The 22,320-nt window shown below is 56.6% G+C and overlaps 1 protein-coding gene across 2 annotated transcripts in view; it reads left to right on the top strand.

Annotated features, from left to right (window-relative positions):
• The window catches only part of RPTOR (regulatory associated protein of MTOR complex 1), a 308,508-nt gene that overhangs the window by 126,753 nt on the left and 159,435 nt on the right, over positions 1–22,320 (top strand). For both annotated transcript variants that reach the window (XM_059148815.1, XM_059148816.1), the window contains 2 exons: positions 8,057–8,203; positions 17,477–17,652. In XM_059148815.1, the coding sequence (XP_059004798.1) occupies positions 8,057–8,203; positions 17,477–17,652 (323 nt within the window). The remainder of the gene's footprint in view (positions 1–8,056; positions 8,204–17,476; positions 17,653–22,320) is intronic.

Here is a 22,320-nt window from a genome sequence, read left to right as displayed (position 1 = left end):
TACATACTTTTAGGCAGGAGTTTATACTCTCTTTTTTGTCCCCCCGCAATGGATACCTCTTAGTTCCATTATTATTTAATGCCAACTTTGAACAAAATCACGTTTCCACAGTGTGTGGGCACGTTCTGAGAGCTGTGCTCCATGGGTCTGCCTCTGTGCCAGGAAACTCTTCACGAGGCGGGTTCCCAGTGCTTCTGGTGTTTAGGGAGCAGACCCCCCCTCGCCTCGTTCTTCTTCAGTTCTTCTCGGCTGTCCTGCGCCTTACGTCTTCCTTTAAACTAGTGCATTAACTTGTCCATCAGTTGATTAGTGGTCGGGGAGACCCAGGGTCTTCGTGACGAGTCTGCCGAGGTTTGCTCTCCTTCTCCTTCTTCTTTTTTTTAAGATTTTATTAATTTATTTGACAGAGATCACTGGCAGAGAGGCAGGCGGCGGGGAGGAAACAGGCTCCCTGCTGAGCAGAGAGCCTGAAGTGGGGCTCGATCCCAGGACCCCGAGATCATGACCTGAGCCGAAGGCAGAGGCTTAACCCACTGAGCCACCCAGGCACTCCCAAACTATGTTCTTCTTAAGTATCAGTAGTATTTCACAAAATAATTGTGATAATAATTTCACAAAAGTTTTCATCATTTGTTAGATATATTCCTGGCTGCTTTATATTTTTGATGTTATAAATGTTTACTATAAAATTATATTTTTTAAGTTTTTACCAGGGTGTATGGAAAGGCAGTTGATTTTTGTACATTTATTTTATGTTTATCAATTTTCTGTTTTCTTACCGTTTCTCATAATTTATCTACACACACTTTTCTCTTGTTTTAATAGACTCTTCGCTAGGTAGAAAATAGATTGTTCAGGAAGTTGAACGTTGGTTCACACAGATGCGTGGTGTCACGCGTCAACCATTACCGTGTTGTGCAGGACAGTTGGACGGCCCCCGCCCCCCAGCAGCATCTGTGGACACTCGCCGTCGTCCGCTTTCGAGAGTGCGGGTATCTGGGATCATGGTCTCTGGCGTTCTCAGATCGGCTCTCTCCAGCTGGGGATATGCATCTCCGGTTCTCTCACGTGTTCTTGTGTCTTGATGGCTCACTTCTTTTTACCCCGAGTGACGCATCACTGTCTGGATGGACCCCGATTGAAGGACGTCTTGTTTGCTTCTGGGTTAGTTGGCTCTTGTGAATGCAGGTTTTTGGTTAGACAAGGTTTTTTACTAATTTGGGTCCATACCTCCGAGCGCGTTGCTAGATCCGAAAGTATGTTCAGCTTTCTAAGCCACCTCCAAGCTGTCCTCTGAAGGGGCTGCGTCAGTTGGCCTCCCGGCAGCAGGGACGAGAGTGCCTGGTGTCTCCCGTCCCACTGAGCACGTGCAGTTGCCAGTGTCTGGGAGTTTAGCTCTTCTCGTTAGGCACACGGTGGTGTCTCATTGTGGTTTGAATTTGCAGTTCCTTAATGACATGTAATGTGGAGTGTCTTCACCTGCTCCCTGGTCATCTGTGTATCTTCTGCGGTGGGGTGTCCGTATCTTTGCCCACTCATTTTTTCAAGTGCTTTCCAGGCGTGGCATGCAGCCCAGTGGGGCCCGAGTTCACGACCCAAGATCAAGACCTGACAAGACCCTGAGTCCGGTGCTTGGCCACCTGACGCCCCTGTTTTGCCCACTTTTAAATAGGGTTGTTTTCTTGCTCACTTTGGAGATTCTTTGTGTATTTTGGACGTGAGTGCTTTATCAGGTGTTTGTTCTGTAAATTCTCCCTCCCGGTCCGCGACTCGTGCTTTCGCTCGCCCAACAAGGCACATCGACTTTTTGGTGGCTTCAGACCGGCTATTCTCTAGAATGTTTTGTCCTAAGCTTGTAGCAGACGGGACTGAGAGTCTGACTCCACTTCCTGCCACCCACAGGGACGCGTTGTACATATGGAGACGAAGGTGTGTCTCACAGGTACTAGTGGTCAGAGGGCCGGCCTGGCCCCATTGGCAGTCAGAGAACGGACTTGGAGACCGTGTGTTGCCAGAGGAGGAGCAGGACGTCTCATGACGACCCGCGGTCGGGTGAGCCGCCCCGAGTGCGTGTGTACCTGACGGGAACGCTCCGTGCACAGAGCTAGCCTGCCGGCCCCAGAGAGAGCCACGCATCCAACAGTCCTCGTCAGAGCTTGGAAGAACCGTCTGTCAGTCATTGCGGGTCAGAATGGAAGTTAAAATTACAGCTAAAGTGGGCAATCAAAAACTTTGTCACAGAGAAAACTCCAGACATAGTATGTGTTTTCTAGTTAAAAAGGAATCCATTACCACCACGAAAGCCTGGAACGCCACCGTCGGCCACTTTGCGCAGCGGACACCAGCCTCTGCTGACACGGCAGACCGTGCGCCCTCTCAGGCGTGGCTGGTGGGTCCCCCAGAGGGCCACGCGTGGGTCCCCCATGTGTCCGTGAGGCCTGGGGGATCAGCCTCCTGCAGCGCATACCCTCTGAGCACAGAAGCTGGAATTGCAAGGTATCTGGAAAATCCTCAACTATTTGCACAGTGAGTAACACGTGTGTCAAGAAAGATACCACAAAGGAAATAAAGATAATTGAGACTGAACAGTGGGACTGGGGCTCACCAGATTTGCAGGATCGGTTAGCTTAAATCTTTATGCAGAAAGGCAGGAAGGTTTGAAATTGGAATCGCGGTTTCTGCCTTAAGAAACTAGAAAACGATCAGCCCCCTAAGCTCAAAGCCAGTAGAACGAGAGACCATCAAAGAGCAGCGAGGAGCAAAGTGGAGGCGGCCGTGGGGAGGGCCGACCGCTCACGTCGTTTTTCGGAAGGACGAGTCTCTAGCTGGACGGATGGAAGAGGAAAGAGAAGACAGGACCCTCGTGAGGAAAGCAAGGAGCCGACACCGCCCCGAGCCCCGTGTACTAGAGGAGGGGGCAGTTGATGTTGTATACCAGTATGTTTAACAACCTAGATTAGATGGGAAATGCCTGAAAACACACAACTTACCCAGAGTGACCCAGAATGAAACAGAAAACCCGAGGAGCCCTGAATCCATCAGAGACCGAATTTGTGGTTGAAAGTCTTACAGTCGACTGGTGGACGAGCGCGTGTTTTCCTTTGAAAATTATCGTACAGCAAACTGTTTCCTGATCAGTGTGTGTAAACTGTTACATCATTAAGGGAAAAAAGGCATCTGGGGGGTGTTCCTCCTAAAGCAGGAGGCGCACAGGCCGCGGGAAGTGAGGCACGAGGCCCCGAGTTTGTCTTCCACCCTCGCCAGCCGGCCCAGGCCCTGCAGGAGCGGGTCCCCCCCCCACCCCCACCCCCGGCCATCGCAGAGGGACCGGATGTGTGTGCAACTGCCCGCCCCGCCCTCCCCCGGCCCTGCCGCGCTGATGCACGTGAGGTTGAGAACTTCTGCTCTATAAATCCGGTTCTCAAATAGGATAAGACTTCCCAGGAACGGGTTAGGGTTTTATCTCTGAGCATCAGGGGAATCCTATTTTTTTTTGAACGTTGAAGCTCTCACAAAGAAATAGTCCCGAGTTCTCCAGCACTTCTCCTAAGGAGAGCGGATCTGCACCCACCGTCTTCAGTGGTCGCAGACAAACATCAAGTCCTAGAAATCCTCAGAAAAGTCAGGTCTACAATAAAATTAACAGCTGTTTTTCCCTTGGAGCCCGCGGCACTCTCCGTACGGGTACAGTAGTTACGAGAAATGATTCGGTAGGATTTGGCACCACCGCAGCTCTAGAATTACAAGTGTGCGAGTTTGATAGCGGAGCACGGAGGAGCCTCCGCCTTCCACGGCCTCGAGGACGTGCTGGGCACGGAGCAGAAGGGGCGAGCCCGCCACCCCCGGTAGAGCACAGCTTTCAAAACCAGTATGTGCTGTTGCTTAGTGATACCTGTTTAGAAGTACTGACGGAGCACCCGGTTATTTGACTGTGACAAAGGAGAGGCAGACAGAAGGTCCGCGAAGCCAGTGGGCCTCCAGCCGGGAGGGTTTTGAGGGACGGAGAGTTTGCTTGGGGCTCCCGCTCCCGAGTCGCTGGCGGCCGTGCTTGGACCCGGAGCCGGGCTCTTCCACACCTGACATTCTGGGCCGTCCCCTCCCACGGGGGGTCCTGCGTTCGGAGGACGCCCTGTGGAAGGAAAATGCGGACCTCTCTGCAGGCGGGGCTGCGGGGCCACCCGCAGGGTCAGAAGGAGGCTCGCCGCCCCTGGAGGGGGTCCCTCCAGGAAAGCCGTCAGGAGGAGGCGCGTCACTGTGGCTGAGAGCTCTGACTCACCCCTGGACGTTTTTGGCCAAAGATGCACCCAGAGTCTTCTCAGAAATGGGGAGGTGCTTCCCCCGAGGTGCACGGCTTCCCCCGGGAGCCCAGGGCCGCTCTCACCGCCTCCTGTCCCAGCGCCGCCCCTGCTTGGCTCAGCCCGGAGGACAGTCGGGCGAAGCGGGGGGACCCTTCTTTTTCGTGTTTAATATAACCTGGCAGATGAAGTGGATTGTGATGAATAAATTACCTAAACCCATTTCAGTGTCTTTGTTTGAAATGAAAACTTGGCCTTGAGTATGTTTTTCAAGAGAAGGGAGAGATGCGTTCTCCGAACGGGGAGCTCTGGCGGGGGAGAGACCAGACGTCTGCCTGGCGGGCCCCGGGGTGTCCGGCGGCCTCCCGCACGGAGGAGGCCCTGCGCCCCTCCAGCCTGGACAGCTGGTTCCGCTGAGGTGACGTGGGCCGGGAGGAACAGCTGTGCTGTGGACGTTGATTAGTAGTTCGACGCTTCTCCCTTCAGCACCGTTTCTGTGACAGACACTTCCCAGGTCCCCGTCGCGTGCGGAGCAAAGCTCGGGGACGCGTGCTCCCACACAGAGCCCTTTCCTCCCCGCTCCCCGCCCCCATGATATCGTCGTCTGGGCAGTGTTCTAAGACTTGCCCTTTTTAAATCATCATACGGCTTGAATATCTTTCTGCCTCAATCCACAGCAGTGAGCCCAGTCTTTTCAGGGCTGCGTGGTGTCCCGGGTATGGATGTGTGGACATTCCTCTGCTTGATGGTCCTTCGCGTGGCACGTGCGAGGATGCGGGGTGGGCTGTGCTGGTCCACGGAGGTCGTTGGGGCTCGATGGGGCTTCCTCGGGATGTGGGGCCCAGGCCTCTTCCACCTGAATGTCCCCTTCTGTCCCTCTGCTCTTGTCCTCTGCGTGGTTGGAGCTGTGTCACCCTGTCTGCATTCCCGCAGGGGGGTGGCCCTGATGACTCGCACACATTGCTTCCGATCGCTGGAGTTCGCGAGGTCAGACTGAGCTGCGGAGGGAGCTGGGAAGCGCGCCCAGCGGGGACGTGCACTGGTGGGGCAGGGGAGGAGACACAGATCCGACTCGCCGTCCCTTCCGCGGTGGCATTTTGATGGCTGACAGGGTTTTACAGCAGCAGTATCGTTCGACCGTGTACTTTTCCGTGTGCAGAGGCAAGTATTAATGTAGGATGGACACCTAGGAGTCAAAGGGATGTGCATGTACCACTGGTACGTATTCCCAGATGGCCTTCCAGAAGAGCTTCCTGGGTCGTCTGGGGGCTCAGTCGGCTGTCTGTCCAGCTCTTGATTTCGGCTCAAGTCGTGATCTCCAGATCATGAGATCCAGCCCCTTGTTGGGTTCTATGTTCGGTGCTCAGCAGGGAGCGGCTTGAGACTCTCTGCCCCCCCCCCCCGCCCCTCCCCGCAACACGCTGTCTTTCTAAAAAAATAATAATACTAAAAATGGAAAAGCTTCTGTATTCACACACTTGCCAGCGACAGACGGGTGCCCTGTCGGACGCTTCCTGCTCTGTCCGTCTCCTGGACGTCTTTCTGCTTCGCAGGGCGAGGACGGACGCGTGTGCAGATCGCTGGTTCGACTGGAACGTGTGTTCCCACAACCATCGAGAGCGCGCAGCTCTCACAGCCCTTCCTCCGCTGCGGGTGCGGCTGCTGGTGTGTGTGGTTCTCACCGCCATGGGTCTGGGCAGAAGCTCCCGCACCCATGGACACCGGGAAGATCCCGTCAGTGGGTTGTACTCTCTTTGCTCTTGAATTGCTTGTCGTTGGTGTGCGTTTTTTCAGAATTACATGATTATTATGTTATTTTATTTCTCTTCAAGACTTCTGAGTTTTGTAGGAGGACTTTCTTGAACCAAAATAAATAAAAATCTTTTATTCTGGTTTTTTTTTTTTAAGATTTTATTTATTTATTTGACAGAGAGAGATCACAAGTAGGCAGAGAGAGAGAGAGGAGAAAGCAGGATCCCCGCTGAGCAGAGAGCCCGATGTGGGGCTCAGTCCCAGGACCCTGAGCCGAAGGCAGCGGCTTAACCCACTGAGCCACCCAGGCGCCCCATCTTTTATTCTGTTTTTATATTTAGTTTTAAAATCTATCCTGGACTTTTGGCCCGTGGAGCCTCAGCAATATTGAATGGCTGGTGAGGTCCTGTGGTGTCACTTCCTGAACTCGTCTTCCTTCACGGAGCTGAAGTGCTGCCCTCGTTGGAATTATGCGTGAGGGTCTATTTCTGGGTGTTCTCTTCTGTTGATTTGTTTTTCTTGCCCTCCCTGATACCGTCCTGTAGTTACCACGGATTTACAGCGTATTTAATATCTTGTGCGGGTTCCTGCTCATTTTTCTTTATTTGAAAATGGTGCGTGTGTGCGTGACGTTCTCGTGCAGTTCTGTTCCGTGCTGACTTTAGGATCAGCCTGTCAGATCGCTGGTACTTTGGGCGTGCGTGGAGTCGGTAGGCTCCTTCAGGAAGCCTCGACACGTGTGGAAGCGTCCGGTGAGCATGCCCAGGGATGGCATCTCCAAACGTTCTCCATAGTAACACCTGCCAGCCACGGGAGGGGCAGGGCAGCCTGGCCAAGCGGCCCACATCAGCGGAGCGGGGTCCCTCTCGGGACCCAGATGTCTGCCCCCACACACACACGCACCTGTGCTGTCCACGCGTGGCCTCATCCCGTCTGGGTTGACTTAGATCTCCTATTTGCTGTGTGTTTCGGGAAAGCCTCTGCCGGCCGCCTCCATCCCGTCACAGATGTCGCTGGGCCCTGCAGGGTCCTCTGGGCTCCTGGCCTGTTTTCCAGGCCGTTCTCGCCGTCCCTGTGGTGACAGCAGAGGCTCAGCTGCGGGGAAACAGTCCCCTTCGCTGCGAGCGTACGGCGTTGGCTTTGGCAGCTCCGCCAGGCACGCGGGGGTGCGAGGCAGGGTAAATCCGTCGGTGGTCTGTGCCGCAAGGCCCCGGCCTCTGAGCCAGGAGTGTCCGCGTCTCTCTGCAGGGGCGAGAACATCCTGCTCTCTGATTCCCAGTCGTCTCCCGAGTGTTTTCGAGTACTGAACAGTACAGTGTGTCCAGAAAAAATTTCACTTAGTGGATTCATGTTAATAAGTTTCTGTTCAGTGGTTTGAAAAAATCTGAGTGCCAAATCCGCTTGTATCCCTTAAGTGTGATTTCCAAGTCATCTGCAGGATTAAGTGCTTACGGTTCTCTGAAATAGAAGGTACTTTGGGGGAAATATGCAGATTCGAGCCTAGGCAGCTCCTCGGAGCGTCTCGCTGGTGCGTGAGGGACGTGGCCTGTCCTAGCAGCGCACACAAGTCATGGAGGAGGACGGCAGGCGGGGACAGGGACAGGCGCACGTCCTCTGAGTGTGAACGGGGCCGTGGTTTGGTTCCCGGGAGAGGAAGGTAGATGGGGAAGCCCTGCTGGTCGGACGCATGGAGGCAAGTCCCGCCACGAGCAGGACTACGGCCCGGGTTCGCAGGAGACAGCGAGCCGCGGAATCCGGCAGCAACAGCTGGGGAGTTCCGGCGCGGGCTCAGGAGTGGGGCCGCCGTCTGGCGCTCACAGGTCACGGCCCAGTGGCATGCGGACATGTGGCAGAGGGTGTGGTTGGCTGTGACTTCCCACGTTTATGAGCCGTGAGCAGCCCTCCGTGCCACCTTGCCCGGGGTGTCGTCCCTCCCTTGTTGCGCAGGGGGCGGGTTGGCAGTCCTGTGCAGGAGGTGTAAGTCACACGTGCACGGTTTTGTTTTCCAGAACTACACGCAGTACATCCCGCTGTCTGTGTATGACCTGCAGACGTGGATGGGCAGCCCGTCCATATTCGTCTACGACTGCTCCAACGCCGGCTTGATCGTCAAGTCCTTCAAGCAGTTCGCCCTGCAGAGGGAGCAGGAGCTGGAGGTGAGGCCCTCGTGCCCCAGGACTGGGGCTGAGTCTCCCGCGGGTTTCCTCAAGGCCAGGGCGGGGGCTGGCTCCCTTTGTCATCTCCGAGCGACTCGGGGGCCCTGGTGGGTTCAGTGACAAAGAGCTGGAGGCGCACGGCACGAGCCTCGGGGCGCATTTTACATCTCCTTTTACTCAGTGTCATTTTTAATCTAAACATTAATTAAGTGATAACATTAACAGGGCTGGTTTGCGCTCCAGTGGCCTCTGCCTCTGAGATAAATGCTTAAATACAGCAGACACATCGATTTGGGGAGGAACGGACCCCTGGCCGGGCATAGCCATCAATTCCACGTCTTTGTCATCGTCACCGCCGCGTGTGCATGAGTGTGCGTCGCACGCGTGCGTTAAAAACACCCACCGAGCTCAGTGCAGAAGACGAGTGTCAGCACGGCCACCAGCCCCTTCTGTCCGAGGAGCTGGAGAGCCAGGGCCGTGCTCTGCTCGTGGAGAGATGGCTCACTCGGTTGTTTCAGTTAATATTTGATGTTTGAACTGAACAGTGAATCCTGAAGAGAAATTGCAGAGGCATTTTCAATTAAGAGACCTCCATCCTGTGGTCTGCGCAGGTGTGTGGGAATCAAATATTCTGCAGCCTCGAGGGGATCATGAATTCCGACCGGTGGCGGTGCAGGAAATGCTCGATTCCGGAGCCAACGTCGTCCCGAGTCCGTGTTCCCTCCAGTCCGTTCGTGTCTGTTCAGTTTCCATGGGATGCTGTGCCCCTTCATGTGTCATCAGAGGCGGTGCCTGACATAGTCAGCAATAAAACTTGAAATTCTGTGTGGTAGAATTTAAAATTAACATGTCATGCAGTTTAGGATTTTATATTTATAAATGAAGTCCCCGCGCAGAACATGGCGTAAGAGCGACTGGCGCCTACGGTGCCCCTTATCCTTGGGGACGGAGCCCGGCTCCGCGAGGCGTGGTTTCTGCGTTCTGTCTCGAGAGGAGGGAAGACCACGTTTCGTGTCGTCCGATGATTGCCTTGCTTCTGGGCGTCTCCTGCACGTTTACCCAAGGCACGGGTCATCCAATGAGTGCGGAAGACTCAGAGCCCCGAGAGGTGATATGCTTTTCCTCACATCAAGTAACAAATATTGCAAAAAAGGTTTTTCTTTTTGCATGTAAAATATGTAAGTGAAATGCCAGAGGATGCTGCCTGGTTCTGGTCCCAGTTCCTGAGCTTCAGGCTGGGGAAGGAGGACAGAGCATCTGCCTCCGCGGGCCACGGCGCAGTGGACGCGGCCTCTCCCCCGTCCCCCGCGGAAGGCAGGTGCTCCCCCGGGCGGGGGCCTGAGTGCCAACTTGCCGGTCTGCGCCGGCACCACCTCGTGCTCTCTGTATGTCGCCGAGCCTTACTCAGCCTCGGAAACTGCTCGTTTCAGTGAGTGCGACGAGAAAGCCATGCATCTTTTTTGGGAAAAAAATGTTTAATTGACTAATTTCTCATGGGGGAGAGCAAATGAGAAATCCGTTATCTGAAGCGGCAGATAGATGGCGGTGCGCCGTCCCGCCGTGTGTTCTGTAATCAGCTCTGCTTGCGTCTCGCTTCCTCGGTGATTACAGTGCGGAGAAGTCTCCTGTTTGCCGTCGCACGTGCTGTGATCGGCTCCTGTTCAGTTGGTCTGTTGCATAAATAGCGGAGATTAAAATGATAAATGATAAAACTGGTTCCCAGCTTATCTCTTAGTGTCTGTTTCTGCCGTGCCATGGTGTGCCGGACGGAGAGGAGTCTAGTGCAGTGTCTGTTTCTGCCGTGCCGTGGCGTGCCGCACGGAGAGGATTCTAGTACAGTGTCTGTTTCTGCCGTGCCTTGGCGTGCCGGACGGAGAGGAGTCTAGTACAGCCTCTTCGCCTCCTTGTCCCGCGTCATTCCTCCCCGCTCTGCGGCTGGTCCCGGCGCACTGTTGCAGCTTTCCCGGGGAGGCGAGGAGCGTGAGCTGCCGGAAGTCGGCTGGCGCGATGGGCTCTGCGACCTGTAGGGAGAAGAGGGTGACCATGACTGCACGGAGATGGTTTCTGGGACGGGATGGAGAGCCTCCAGGGCGGGACACCGCCAGGGGCGAGGGGCGTGGGTCTGGAGGGCGGCTGTCGGCTTTCACATTCTCCGTGGGCCTGTGCCGCGCCGAGGACCGGGAGCCGCCCCGAGAGCATTGCTGGTGCCGCAGAAGCCCTCCCTGACCCCCGGAAAGCACCGCGAAAGCTACTGCTTGCGGCTCGAGCCATGTCTCCGCCAGGAGCACGCGCTGCCACTCAGCAGTCTTCCACATGTTTTTTGTTGTGTCCCGTCACTTTGTAGTTTGAGCTTTAAGAGTTTGTTTTCAAGTCTCTGGGCTTTCAATCTTCTTTTTAAAAGAAGTAGTTTTATTACCAAGTGAGCATACGCCATAATTTTGGAGATCAGCTGGCACAGAGGGGCAGTGGAGGGTAGAGCGGGTTCTGGTCGCGCCCGCCCCGGTTGGGGCTCACTCCGAAGGGAACCTCTTGCTCTGGTTCCTCTGCTGAGCAGCTCTGTAAGTGCAGATAACCTGCCTGTCCTGATGCTTCTCAGTTCCCAGATTTGGGTTGTCTGTGAGCTTTTGGCCATCGGAGAAACCACAGGCCGCTGCCACCCCAGTCTGTTCGGTTGAAGAACCGAAGGGACATAGAGCTCCGGCAGCAAGAGGCCGCGAGGCAGTGTTTGCCGGTTGTGTTAGTGTGCTCTCCAGGGCTGTTGAAGGGGCGGCCGCTCACTGCCCCTCCCCTCCTCCCGGCCCTTTAGTTGTAATCACGGGCTTCAGGCTCAGTGAACTTTGTAGCCTTTGCACATCTAAACAAAACCCTTCTGTGTATTTCTAGTTCCATCAGTAGTTGGTGACATCTTCCGGGTTTTAGGCTCCGTGCGGATTTCTGTAGCCGTCTTCTGTTCCTTGACTGAGTCCCCATGCTTGGTACGTGGGCCAGGTCTGAAATGTCACAACCATGTGGAGGTCGCTCACCACACAGCTGAACCAGGTGCTTTGGTTTCCTATTTTGTCACAGTTTTTGTTCCTTTGACTTTCCTGGAGACTTTCTCTTTTCTCCTTGACTTAGCTCTCACGCGTCTCCTGGGTTCCCGGAGCTGCTGGGATCACAGAGCATCTCGGAACGAGCCCTTCCCGGAGCGAGCTGCTTGCCGGCTCCCCTGCTCCTCGTCCGGGTGGCCGTGGTGACGGCGCGTCCCAGAGCTGCCATCCTGGGCTCTCCCTTCAGTGCCTTCCGGGCACAGCCACGGTTTTCCAGAGCCCACCTCTGCCCCTTCCTTGGTTTTCTCCTTCGTTCTGCTGGGGCAGACCCTCAGGTCACACCCAGAGGACAGGCGCGTGGGGGTCCTCTTTCTCAGCCCTCTGCCGGGTGTCTACATCTGGATGCTTCTGGCGGGAGGGATGGAGCAGCTCACCGCCGCTTCCAAACCTGTAGCGCTGAGTCTCCATCAGGAAGCTCTGTGAGGCTCGCCGTGTGGTCACGCCAGGTGTGCACAGAGCTTGTCCAGAGGTGCAAAGGGGGCAGAATTTCGTTACCCTGATGTCGGAAGGGACACGCAGGACACAAGGAAAATATAAAACACCACAAACCACTGCGTCTCACACACTTACATGCAGAAATCCTGCAACAAGCCATAGCGGGTCGGCTCCAGTGAGCTCGAGAGGGGATTACACTCGATGACTGTGTGGGGTCATTCCAGCTCTACAAGTCTGGCTCACTGGTTAAAAAAACAATCAATGAACGGGATCCACTCTGCCGACAGACGGGAGAAGAAAGACTATATGATCAAATCAGTTGATGCAAAAAAGCATTTGACAAAATCCAGCACACTTTCATGTTAAGAATGATTCCTCTTAGCACGCCAGGGGAAGGGGGGGACCTTCAGCCAGACAGAGAGCATCTCTGAAGAGCCTCCTGCCGTCCCATGCTTACGGGAGGCAGAGATCAGAGAGGCGGCCGGGCTGTCTGCCCCCACCGCTCTCACTGCACACAGGGCTGGCGGTCCTGGCCCGCCCCACACGGCCGGGAAAGGACGGCAGCCCTCGCCGGGGAGAGGAGATCAGAGCCACAGTGCGGCACCCTGCACGCGCACCGGGACGGCTGAAATGAAGCGAGGGGTGATCCTCGGTGCTGGCACGGACGCCGCAGACTCGCAGCCCTCACCTGCGGGCGGAACGTCGGGGCTGCGGCCACTTGGAAGACAGCCCGCCGGCTCCTCACCTATTAGACTTGGAGCCGCCGTGCGACCCAGTGATCCACTCCTGGCTTCTACCCGCGAGGACTGAAAACATGTTCACACGGAAATGTGCACACACGTGTTCGTAGCAGCACTGTTCACAAAGCCGAAAAATGAAAATTCTCTTCTTGAAGTAGAAGGCTGCAGAATTCCTCGGTGCCTCCTTTCCTTTGCTTGGTGGCCGTGTAGGAGTCCCTGGGGGATAGAATTTGGTTCCAGGTTTGAACTAAGGTCCTCACTGAGGTATAGAAAGATTCTGTGTTCACAGCTGTCCAGCTGCCAACAGCCAAAAGGCTTCGCACAGCGCACGGTCTGTTCGAGTGAGCTCTCCGGGTGATCACCCCAATCTCGCTCTACAGGGGGTCTTTTCTGCCCTTTGATGGGCAGCTCTGAGGGCTCCTGGGCACCAGGGAGGCCTCTGTCCAACAGGAGTGACTGCCCCCCTGGACAGCCCGTCCTCAGCCGTGAGTACCAAGAGGCTATTAAATTGCTACTTAGTATTTCATGGAAACTTATGTAAGTTATTTATGGGAAATTACTGCAGCTTTCAGCTGCTGGTCTTGGTACAGTGTCTGTCCCGTGACAGAGGCCACATCACCCTCTGGAAGGAGCTGGATCAGCAGTGCACGGAGTCCTTTGCGGATCTCAGTCTCTCTGCACTTTGCAGTATGTCCACCGTAAGCAGATATTGTTGAACCGAGTGCAGAAGTTGCTGGAATCCGAGCTGTTACCGAGAAGGTGTTCTCACAGATGCACTGCGTAAAGGCCCTGAGGTTAGGTGTCTCGTGTTTATGTATGTCCGTAGGAGAAAGCAGCACGATGTCAGAGTTCTATCGAGAAAACGAGCCCCAGCCACCATGCGTCCGGGATGAGTGCTTCCTGGCCCTCACCGGCTCCGCGTGACCCGCACGTGTGGGACACGTAGCAGATGTCTCTGTTGAATCTGCCGTGTGTCACATTGCCAGACTTTTCTGGACCCTTCTCAAATCCTCCAGAAGGCCCTAGTGAGTTTTGAAATTTGAAATTGTTTCCTGGGTTTGAGTCTCTAGCTTCCCTGGGAGAAGCCCCCCCGGGTGGAGGAGGGAGTTGGGCCCGCCCTTCGGGCTGTGCAGTGGCCCCTGCTGGTGTGTTCACGGCTGTCCCCAGCGGCTTTGCAGAGTTCTTGGCACTCACGTAGACTGTTTCCAAAGAGTAAGTGCGGTGAAAAGGTCAGTCAGTATCTTAGGTACATACAAAACCAAGACAGCGTGTGGGAAAAACTGCTCTGTACGGTAGGTGCTTGTCTTCCCAGGTGAGTGAGCCTGGAAACCAGCGGTTCGCTGGGGCACAGACTCCTTTGCCTTGAGTGTCACTGTTTTCAAATGGTGCCATCGTAGTGACCCCTAAAGCAGAGCTTTCGTGTGCCTTCCGGGCGCCCGGTGGTGTGGTGGGAGGAGGGACAGTGACAGAGCGCTTCCCGCTGGACAGGCGGCCACGCCGGTCTCTGCAGGCCGTCTACAGCTGGACCTACCGCCCGCTCCCGTCCATGTGACCACGTGCTGTGAGGGGCTTGTGGAGCCGTCGGGGTTTCTAGCAATGCCTATTTTGAATCGGGAAATGTAATTTCTGGTGGATGTATTTGGAATAAAGATGCTTCTCTGCGTACCTGTCGTTCCTCCTTTGGCATTCACGGAGCAGCTCCGGGGCCCAGGACTTGGGAGGCTTTGGGCCAAACGCTGGTGAGGCCCGGGGTGTAGACTGTGTGGCCTCGTCCCCCAACAGTGCCATGGGAGCACCACCCCTAGGCCAGAAAGGACAGACCTGTGCAGGGCCGGGGAGGCCTCGTCAACGCCCACCCCGCCAGGGCTCCGCCGTGGTGGCTGGCATGCGAACCGCCCCCCTCCCTACCTCCCTGCGGGGCCGGTGCCCAGCACGTGGTGCTCCAATCCTGGGGGCGTGAGATTGCAGACGCGCAGTGCAGACGCGAGGGGCACAGAGCGCAGTGTCCGCGCTTGTGGCCGGAGGCCCAGCTGCTCATTCGCAACGCCGTCAGAGAGGAAGCTGAACACAGAAGCAAGTCATAAACCAGAAACCTCAAACCAGGGAACCTCCGAGATTCCTACTGTGAAAGTAGACGTCTCTCTGAAAAGGAAAACAAGACTGTGGAATCGGTCTCGTGCATCACAGCTGTGTCTCCCGCTGCAGTTCTGCCCCGTTTGCGCTTCTCCGTGTGGGCGCTGGCGCTCCCGAAAGCCTGCCGCCCACCAGCGGTTCCCTCCAGACTCCGCAGAGAGTTGCCTGGTGGCCCGGTGATGGGGCCAGGGAGAGGGCACTCACACCTAGTGCCAAGGCCCGGAGTGTCCCCCATCTGCCCCAGCCCTGTGACACGCCTGCCAGCCTCCTTGTGTGCCTCGGGCCTGACGGGCCCCAGACCCACCTGGCACGGAAAATCTCTGGTCCACATGGCTCAGGAGGTCATTGGTTCTGCCCATGTCCTTCTGGAGGGCCGTCCCTGCAGCCCTGGGAGCCAGTGTCCTGCGAGGCAGGTGCTCTGCCGGCTGCCTGAGCTGGGAGCGGGACGCGAGCAGAGGTGTGACTCTGCCGTCTCTTCCTCTCTGCTTTATCATTTATTGCGAGAGAGAGCGAGGGAGTGAGAGTCAGGTCGGGAGAACAGAGAGAATCTTTTTTATTAATTTGATTTAAGTTTATAAAAGGATTTTATTTATTTGACGGAGAGGGGCAGGCAGATGGAGAGGGAGAAGCCGGATTGTGAGTGCAGAGCCTGACGTGGGGCTCGATCCCACAATCCTGAGATCACAAGCTTAGCTGAGACCTCAAGGTGACACCTGAGCCACGCGGGTGCCGTTTGCTTTGAACCCGTCTCTGGTGAGGGCTGCGCGGGGTGACTGCTCTCAGGGCCACTGAACCGCACAGCCAGAGTGGTTACAACGTGAACTTCACGTTACCTTCACGTTAAAATGGTATTTTACCACTATTAAAAAAAACGCGCAGCTCTAGAAGTTGTATTTTTATTGGGAGTTAAAATGTTCTTTATGACTAAGCACAGCTGCGCTGGGTGTTCTGGGCGTAACGCTCTTGTTGCAGGATGGGTCAGCCATGCGGCTGCAGCCTTTCCTCCTTCCAGGGGAGAAAGCGGAGGCGAAGAGCGGGTCTCCTCAGCGGGAGTGACGCCCCACGTCCTCACCGGCACGCCGTTCGCGAGCAGGCGAACATGGCCCCAGAGGCCCGGGCCCCCGGCTGGGGTTTCAGTGGTGTCCAGAGGGGCACACGTGGCTCAGAACCCGGAGCGGCCTCCTACTGCGTGACCGCCGCACAGACCGAGGGACGGGGCGCATACGCCTTCCGTGGGGTGCCGCGTCCGCACCGCGAGAGATCGCTAAGAATGGAAATAAAACTCACCTCTGGGGCCCTTCGCAAAAGCCTTACATGACATCATGATTGGGAAAGAGCTCGGAGAAACGTTGACAGAGGAGGGCTGGTCCATGAGGAGGGGGAGCGAGAGTGACGCCCAGTCTGGTCCCGGCAGGACACGGAGCCGTGACGGGTGAGGAGTCACCATGGACCCTCCTGTCGCCTGCATAGCCATGGTGGTCCACAGCCTGTTGCCCCCATAGCCATGGTGGTCCACAGGGAGAGGAGGGAGTCCTGCCGCTCTGGTGCGTGGACCCAAGGATCCCCTCCACGTGCCTGCGCTCTCGAGCCTCACTGTGCGGGGGTCTCGGGCCTCGGGCCTCGCGGCTGCGGGCAGCACCACCAGGCGCCGGGGCAGGTAGGGGGATGCCGTCACCGCCCTGCCCTTGTGGGGTGGGGACCGCCTGCGTTCGGGCCGCGGCACATAGCTTTCTGTGGCTGTTTGTGGGTGAGTGGGTGAGCAGGTCCTGGACATTGTGGACGTCCTGCTCAGCTGGCATTCTGGGGTTTAATTCTCATTCTGTTAGGGACCTGTGATGCTGCCGCCTCGTCCCTCAGCAAACTGACGTGCAGGACGTGTGAAGCCTGTCAGCCACCATACGGTTTTGTCCGCTTGCCTTCTGCGGCACCGTGCCATCCCCGGTCCCAGGAGGGCTGCCCTCTGCTTCTGTGCCCCCAGCCGGGCCCGCTGCCCCGCCATGGAAGGCCTTCCCCAGGGAGCTCGTGGCGGAGGACCGGAGGACCGGATCACCACCCGAGTGTGGCAGGGGAGGGGTCCCAGGCCGTGTGCTGGCAGAGGCAGTCGGGCTGTGTGAGGTCCTGGGTTTGGGGGAGTTCTGCTGCTGTTCACGAGGCTGCCCCGTCAGTCCACGGTAACTAGCGGCTGCCGTTCCTCCCGCAGCGTGGTGCGCGCCAGGCTTCAGGGCTGGGGCCTGCCGACCAAAGTCTCAGTGGAGGAGACCGCAAGCAGGACTAGTCCCCCTGCTTCAAGGACAGGTGAAGTTTTGTGTCAAAATAAAATGAGAAGAGTCCCCCTCCCTGGTTACAGAATTCATAAGTATCTCGTTACGATGCTTTGAGATGTCGGGTGACGCCTGCGGGGGCTGGAAGCAGCCGGTCGGCCACTGGGCCCTGACCCTCGTGTGTTCCCAGTGTCCCTGCCGCGGGCGCCGCCTCTGCCGTCTGCTCGCCGCTGCGGCTGGTGGGGTCACTCTCTCTACCCTGAGCTGCGCCCTTGTCAGGGAACACACCAAAACAAGGGATGCTGGATGAAGACTGGATTGTAAGATCAGCGCTCGGACACCGTGCGGGGCCCGAAGGGCAGGACGTATGAACGCTGGGATGGTCCGGCCCCGGTGCAAGTCCGGGGCGAGAACTTCCTTCCCAGAGACGCGCTTGGTGGAGCTGCTGGAGGGGCCTTGGTGACGAGCGTGAGACCACGAACTGCACGAGGGCACACCCCGGCTGCCTCTCGGGGGCTGCCCCGTCGGTCCTTGCTTCGGGCCCACGTTTCCAGCGGGTGCTGTAGCCGTCTGTGGCCACTGAGCCTCTCTCTCCCTTCCTGTCCTCCCCTGCAGGTCGCTGCCATCAACCCCAACCACCCGCTCGCACAGATGCCCCTGCCGCCGTCCATGAAGAACTGCATCCAGCTGGCGGCCTGTGAGGCCAGCGAGCTCCTGCCCATGATCCCCGACCTCCCGGCTGACCTGTTCACCTCATGCCTCACCACCCCCATCAAAATCGCCCTGCGCTGGTAAGTGCCTCGTGCCATGACCTGGGCTTCCCCCGGGGACCCTAGGGACACAGATCCCAGGGACCGACCCTGCAGACGCGACTGGTGGGCGCCAACTCAGCCTCCTGAGGCTCAGGCTTTCCTCACAGAGAGTGAAGGAGACGTTCTGCCTCTTGGGTGAGTGGCTCGTGTGGTCTGCTGCCGTGTGGCGCCCAAGAGCACCCTCTCCGTGCCGGTCTGCTGGGGCGTGTCCTAGCGGCAGCCCTGGGTGTTCTGGAACTCGGGCCGCCATGACACGGAGAGCCGTTTGACCCCGAGGCAGATCGGAAGCTGGATCCTGCCACTGATTGCTGGCCATAGACCGAGTCACGACTCTTGCCTCCCACGCCCTTTGTCGCGGTCTGGCGCTCTGGAGATCGTGACCGAGGACGTGGGCGGCGTGCTCCATACGGGAGAGCCTGCGTTAAAGACCTCGCGTCGCTGACGGGCGCCACCATGGGACGTGCGTGCTCGGGCCTCCGCGTCAGGGCTGTGCCGCCGACCCCCGTTGCTCCTTCATTCCTTCCTTTCCGTTTTCCGTCTTGCTGGGAGGCTCCCATGGAGTAGTCGTGCGTCCGGGAGAGAGCCCGTGTCCAGGGGGCGCAGGGAAAGCACACAGCTGCGCGCTGTTAACGGGGCTCGGGGGGTTGTTTTCCGGGGCTTTCTGCCAGGAGACACACAGACCCCTGGTCCTTCCCACTCTCCAGAGACGCAGCGGAACAAGCGTGGGCCCTGGGGGCTGACAGCATAGTGACTGGCCACTGGGGAGACCTACGAGGACCTGGGCTGCTTTGCCCCTGAAGCAGTGTTTCCAGCAAGGCCAGCGCCCTGGGGTGAGAGGTTATCGGTGTTGGGCTGGCTGGGCAGCACCCCTCTGCTAGCCTCACCCTTGCCCCCAAATCCCAGGGCTGCGGGGGAGCCCAGGGAGAGCCTCCTGTAGGGCGACTTAGCCCTGAGCAGTGAATGGGGAGGGGGAGCTGCCCAGAGGGGCAGGCAGGGGTGACCCACTGTGCTCCTCAGCGGCTGGGCTTATCCCCGAGCTGACATAGGCCAACACCTGCCTAAGGACGCTCTCCACTGCGCCCCGAGTAGCAGAAATCAATGGGGTGGGGCACAGCCAGCACAGAGACACTGCCGAATGTCGGCCGACAAGCGTGCGCACTTGGTGAGAGCTGAAGGAAGACGCTAGAAGCCGGAGGTGGGACTCCGAGGCAAGAACATAGAAATGTGCCCAGCGGAGACACAGGAAGAAGGAACACAGTGGTTGGGATCCGTGGCAGCGAGGGCAGCTGTAACCCGGGTCAGCTGGGAGGGCACACGGAGGGACGTCAGGGCAGCAGCCGGGAGCAGCAGAGAACAGGCCAGAAGGGCAGGTGGCACAGGGAGAGATGGATGTTCCCACAGGCAGGGAGAGGTCGGCAGAGGTGCTGCTCCCGGGGGCCACGTGGCCATGTTCCCAGGATGTGGGGAAGAGGCAGAACTCAGTCCGAGCAGCGCCCGCCCACCAGGGCGCACATGGGCTCCCCCCGTCGTCCGCGTCCCCACGGCTGCAGCTCCTTGAGCGTGGGTCTCCTCTTGCGAGGGGTTGGTGAGGTTTTCTCGGTAACTGTCCTCCCTGTTTGGAGGCTGCCAAGAAAGATCACAGGTCCGTGTGACAGGACGGCAGAAGGTCTGGTCCAGAGGACCCTGGAGTCCATTCATTCCACTCAGGATCCACAGCATAACGGACAAAATCCCACGGCGTCCGTCAGACCTCCGCCGAGCGCTGTAGGAGGTGCAGAGGATCGTGGTGTTGTCGTGCCTTTGGAGTCTAGTTGAGGGGACAAGCTGCGGCCTGAAAGTGAACAGTGTACGTGGGAGCTTGACACGGGCAGAGCGCGTCTGGGCATCACAAGCAGCTCCGGTCGGACTGAACACACGCGTGCACCAGGGGCTCTGGTGTTCCCAGGGACGCACACACTCTGAGGGCCCACGGGACGTGTGGAGGAGTCGTAGCCCGGTGGGCTGGCTGTCACCAGGGGTGACGTGCATGTCTGTGAAGAGAGCATGTGTGCTGGCCTCATTACACAGGAAGGTGTGGGGCTGGGTGTAGGTTGGGTAGACTGCGTGAGATGTGGGTGCTTTGAACGCTGAGCCGTGGCCTTGGACTTGGAGGATCGGCCGGGAGAGCCTGGATGGTTTCCGTGGGAACGTGACTTAGTAGGAATAGAGCGGCAGGGAGATGATCTGTGGGATGATGGTCCCAATCTGGTCCCAGTCTGGTCCCGATGGGGTGGGAGGCGGCAGCAGGAAGGTGGGAATCTGGGGGCAGGAGACCCCACGTGTGCCCTTGAAGTCTGGAGAGCAGGCCTCATTTCCGCTCACTTTCCTGCCCCTCTCTCTAGGGTTTTCTGCCCTTCCTGCCTCTGTGCACCCCGACTCTGGAACGATGTGGCGAGCCAGTGTGCTCAGGGCCTCCGACCCACCCCTGCCTGGGCCCCCCCACCCCGCCCCCCGGCCAGGCTGGGGCTGATTCGCTGCGACTCACACGGGGCATGTTTGCAGGTTTTCAGGCAGGTGAGGGAGAGGCAAGAAGGGGGCAGGGGAGAAGGCACGAGGAGCCTAGAAGGGAACCTGTGGCCCCCGCCCTCCGTCCTCGCCCCCGGCACATGCGCCCCAGCACATTGACTGGACGTTCCTCGCCCACATCTCCAGCGTGCGCTTTTCCGTCTTGGTCAGGAGGGACTTGGCGTTCACTAGGGAAGCTGCTGGCACGTGGACACCAGTCGATCCGCACAAGTTCCATAGTGGGTCCCTGCCCTCTGACCGGTGCACGGGTTTTCATGCTGCCATTCCTGATGTGTCACGTCAGGAGCGGCCTGGGGTCCTTTCGGAGTTGGGAAATGACTAAAACTTACAGAAGTGAGTGTTCGGCAGGAAGCACTGTGAAGGATAAGTCAGACTCACAAGGTCACCATCAGATGGACGTTGGGGTCCATGGGCACAGCTGTCAGATGACCAGTGACCGGAACTGCGAGGCTGTCCCGGGCGGGCAGACCCCTTACAGTGAACCACTGTGTGCCGTGCCGAGCAGCGGAGGTTAGATTGAACAGAACTGTCCTGCTGCTGGTGACGAACCGTCACCGTTGGGAGCCCCGTCAAGTAAAATGTGCTCTTGTCTCTCACGGCTGAGGTAAAAACCACCAGCTTTTCTTGAAGAGAGAAAGGAAAGTAATTTGGTAGGTGGTGCTCATTTATATGATTAGGGTGAAAGTTTTGTTTTTTCATGTAAAAAGTAAATGTAAAGTGAAATATCCCTTTGTAGAAATCAACTAAAAAGCAAAAAAAAAAAAAAAAGAGAGAGAGAGAAGATTATTCAGGATTTTACCATCTCGAGCACAATCAGTGTTAACTCTTGGGTCAGTTTCTGTCCGTCTCCTCCTCCATGCGCGGACGTTTCTGCACTGGTGCGGTGAGACTGCCACCGCGGTTTCTTTTACTTAATCTTTGGTGTTATAATACAATTATCCTAGACCATTAGGCAACTCTTAGTAAACATCATTTGTAATGATTGCATAAGATTTCACTGTGTTAATGTTTTGTGTCTTATTTAATCGAAACCTAGGACTTTAGGATTTAGGATTCTGGTAAATATAGAAAGGAGAGCTCAGAGAACCTCTAGGGTAGGGATCCAACAACTTCTGTAAAGGGCCAGGAAGTGAGTCGTTTAGGCTTCGTGGGCCCGAGGGTCCCCGCTGGGCTGGTGCAGCACGGAAGAGCTGCTCGCAGTGTGTGCGCAGGTGGGTGTGGCCGTGTTGCAGTAAATCTTTATTTGTGGAAAGAGGTGGCGGGTCCTACCTTGCCATCTTGTACCGTAGAGAACAGAACCAGGATCTTTTTTTTTTTTTTTTTAAAGATTTTATTTATTTATTTGACAGACAGAGATCACAAGCAGGCAGAGAGGCAGGCAGAGAGAGAGGGGGAGGCAGGCTTCCCGCTGAGCAGAGAGCCCGATGCGGGGCTCGATCCCAGGACTCCAGGATCATGACCTGGGCCGAAGGCAGAGGCTTTAACCCACTGAGCCACCCAGGCACCCCCAGAACCAGGATCTTAACTGCAGATGACCGCAGTCCTCCTCTACGGGTCAGGAAATAACCCAATAGCAGGTCTCCCGCTCCTCCCTTCCTACCTCCTTCTCCTGATGTAAAGCAGAGGAGGGCTTTTGACATAACCAGGCACGGTTATGCAGACCACTCTGTGCTGTATACACACACCATAGTCTTGCTTTCTACGTACGAGGTGTGTGAGTTCGTGGTTGGTGGTCTGCGTATTTATGAACCTTTCTTGATGATGAAATAGTTGTTGGAAATTGTTGTTTTCTGATTTTCTCTTCATGTTTTGTTTCAGTCTTTCTTGTTTTCAGAAACTGATCATTTCAATAATTCTGAAATGAGCAAGTACATTGTTTCCTAAAGAATCGATTACCTTGCTCACCATGTGTATCAATGTAGTAGAAGGGTCCAAAATATATGGTTTCTTGGCTTTTTCTTCTTCTTGGATTGGTGGCAGAATGCCATTTTAAATTTATCCTGGGTATATTTGTGTACTACTGAAAATTATAACTCAGTGCTATTTAATTTGCTGTGGGACTTGCTATAAAAAAGATGGATG

Source organism: Mustela lutreola, chromosome 15, assembly GCF_030435805.1.
Source record: "Mustela lutreola isolate mMusLut2 chromosome 15, mMusLut2.pri, whole genome shotgun sequence".
NCBI lineage: Eukaryota > Metazoa > Chordata > Mammalia > Carnivora > Mustelidae > Mustela > Mustela lutreola.
This window is presented reverse-complemented; position numbering and strand designations above follow the sequence as displayed.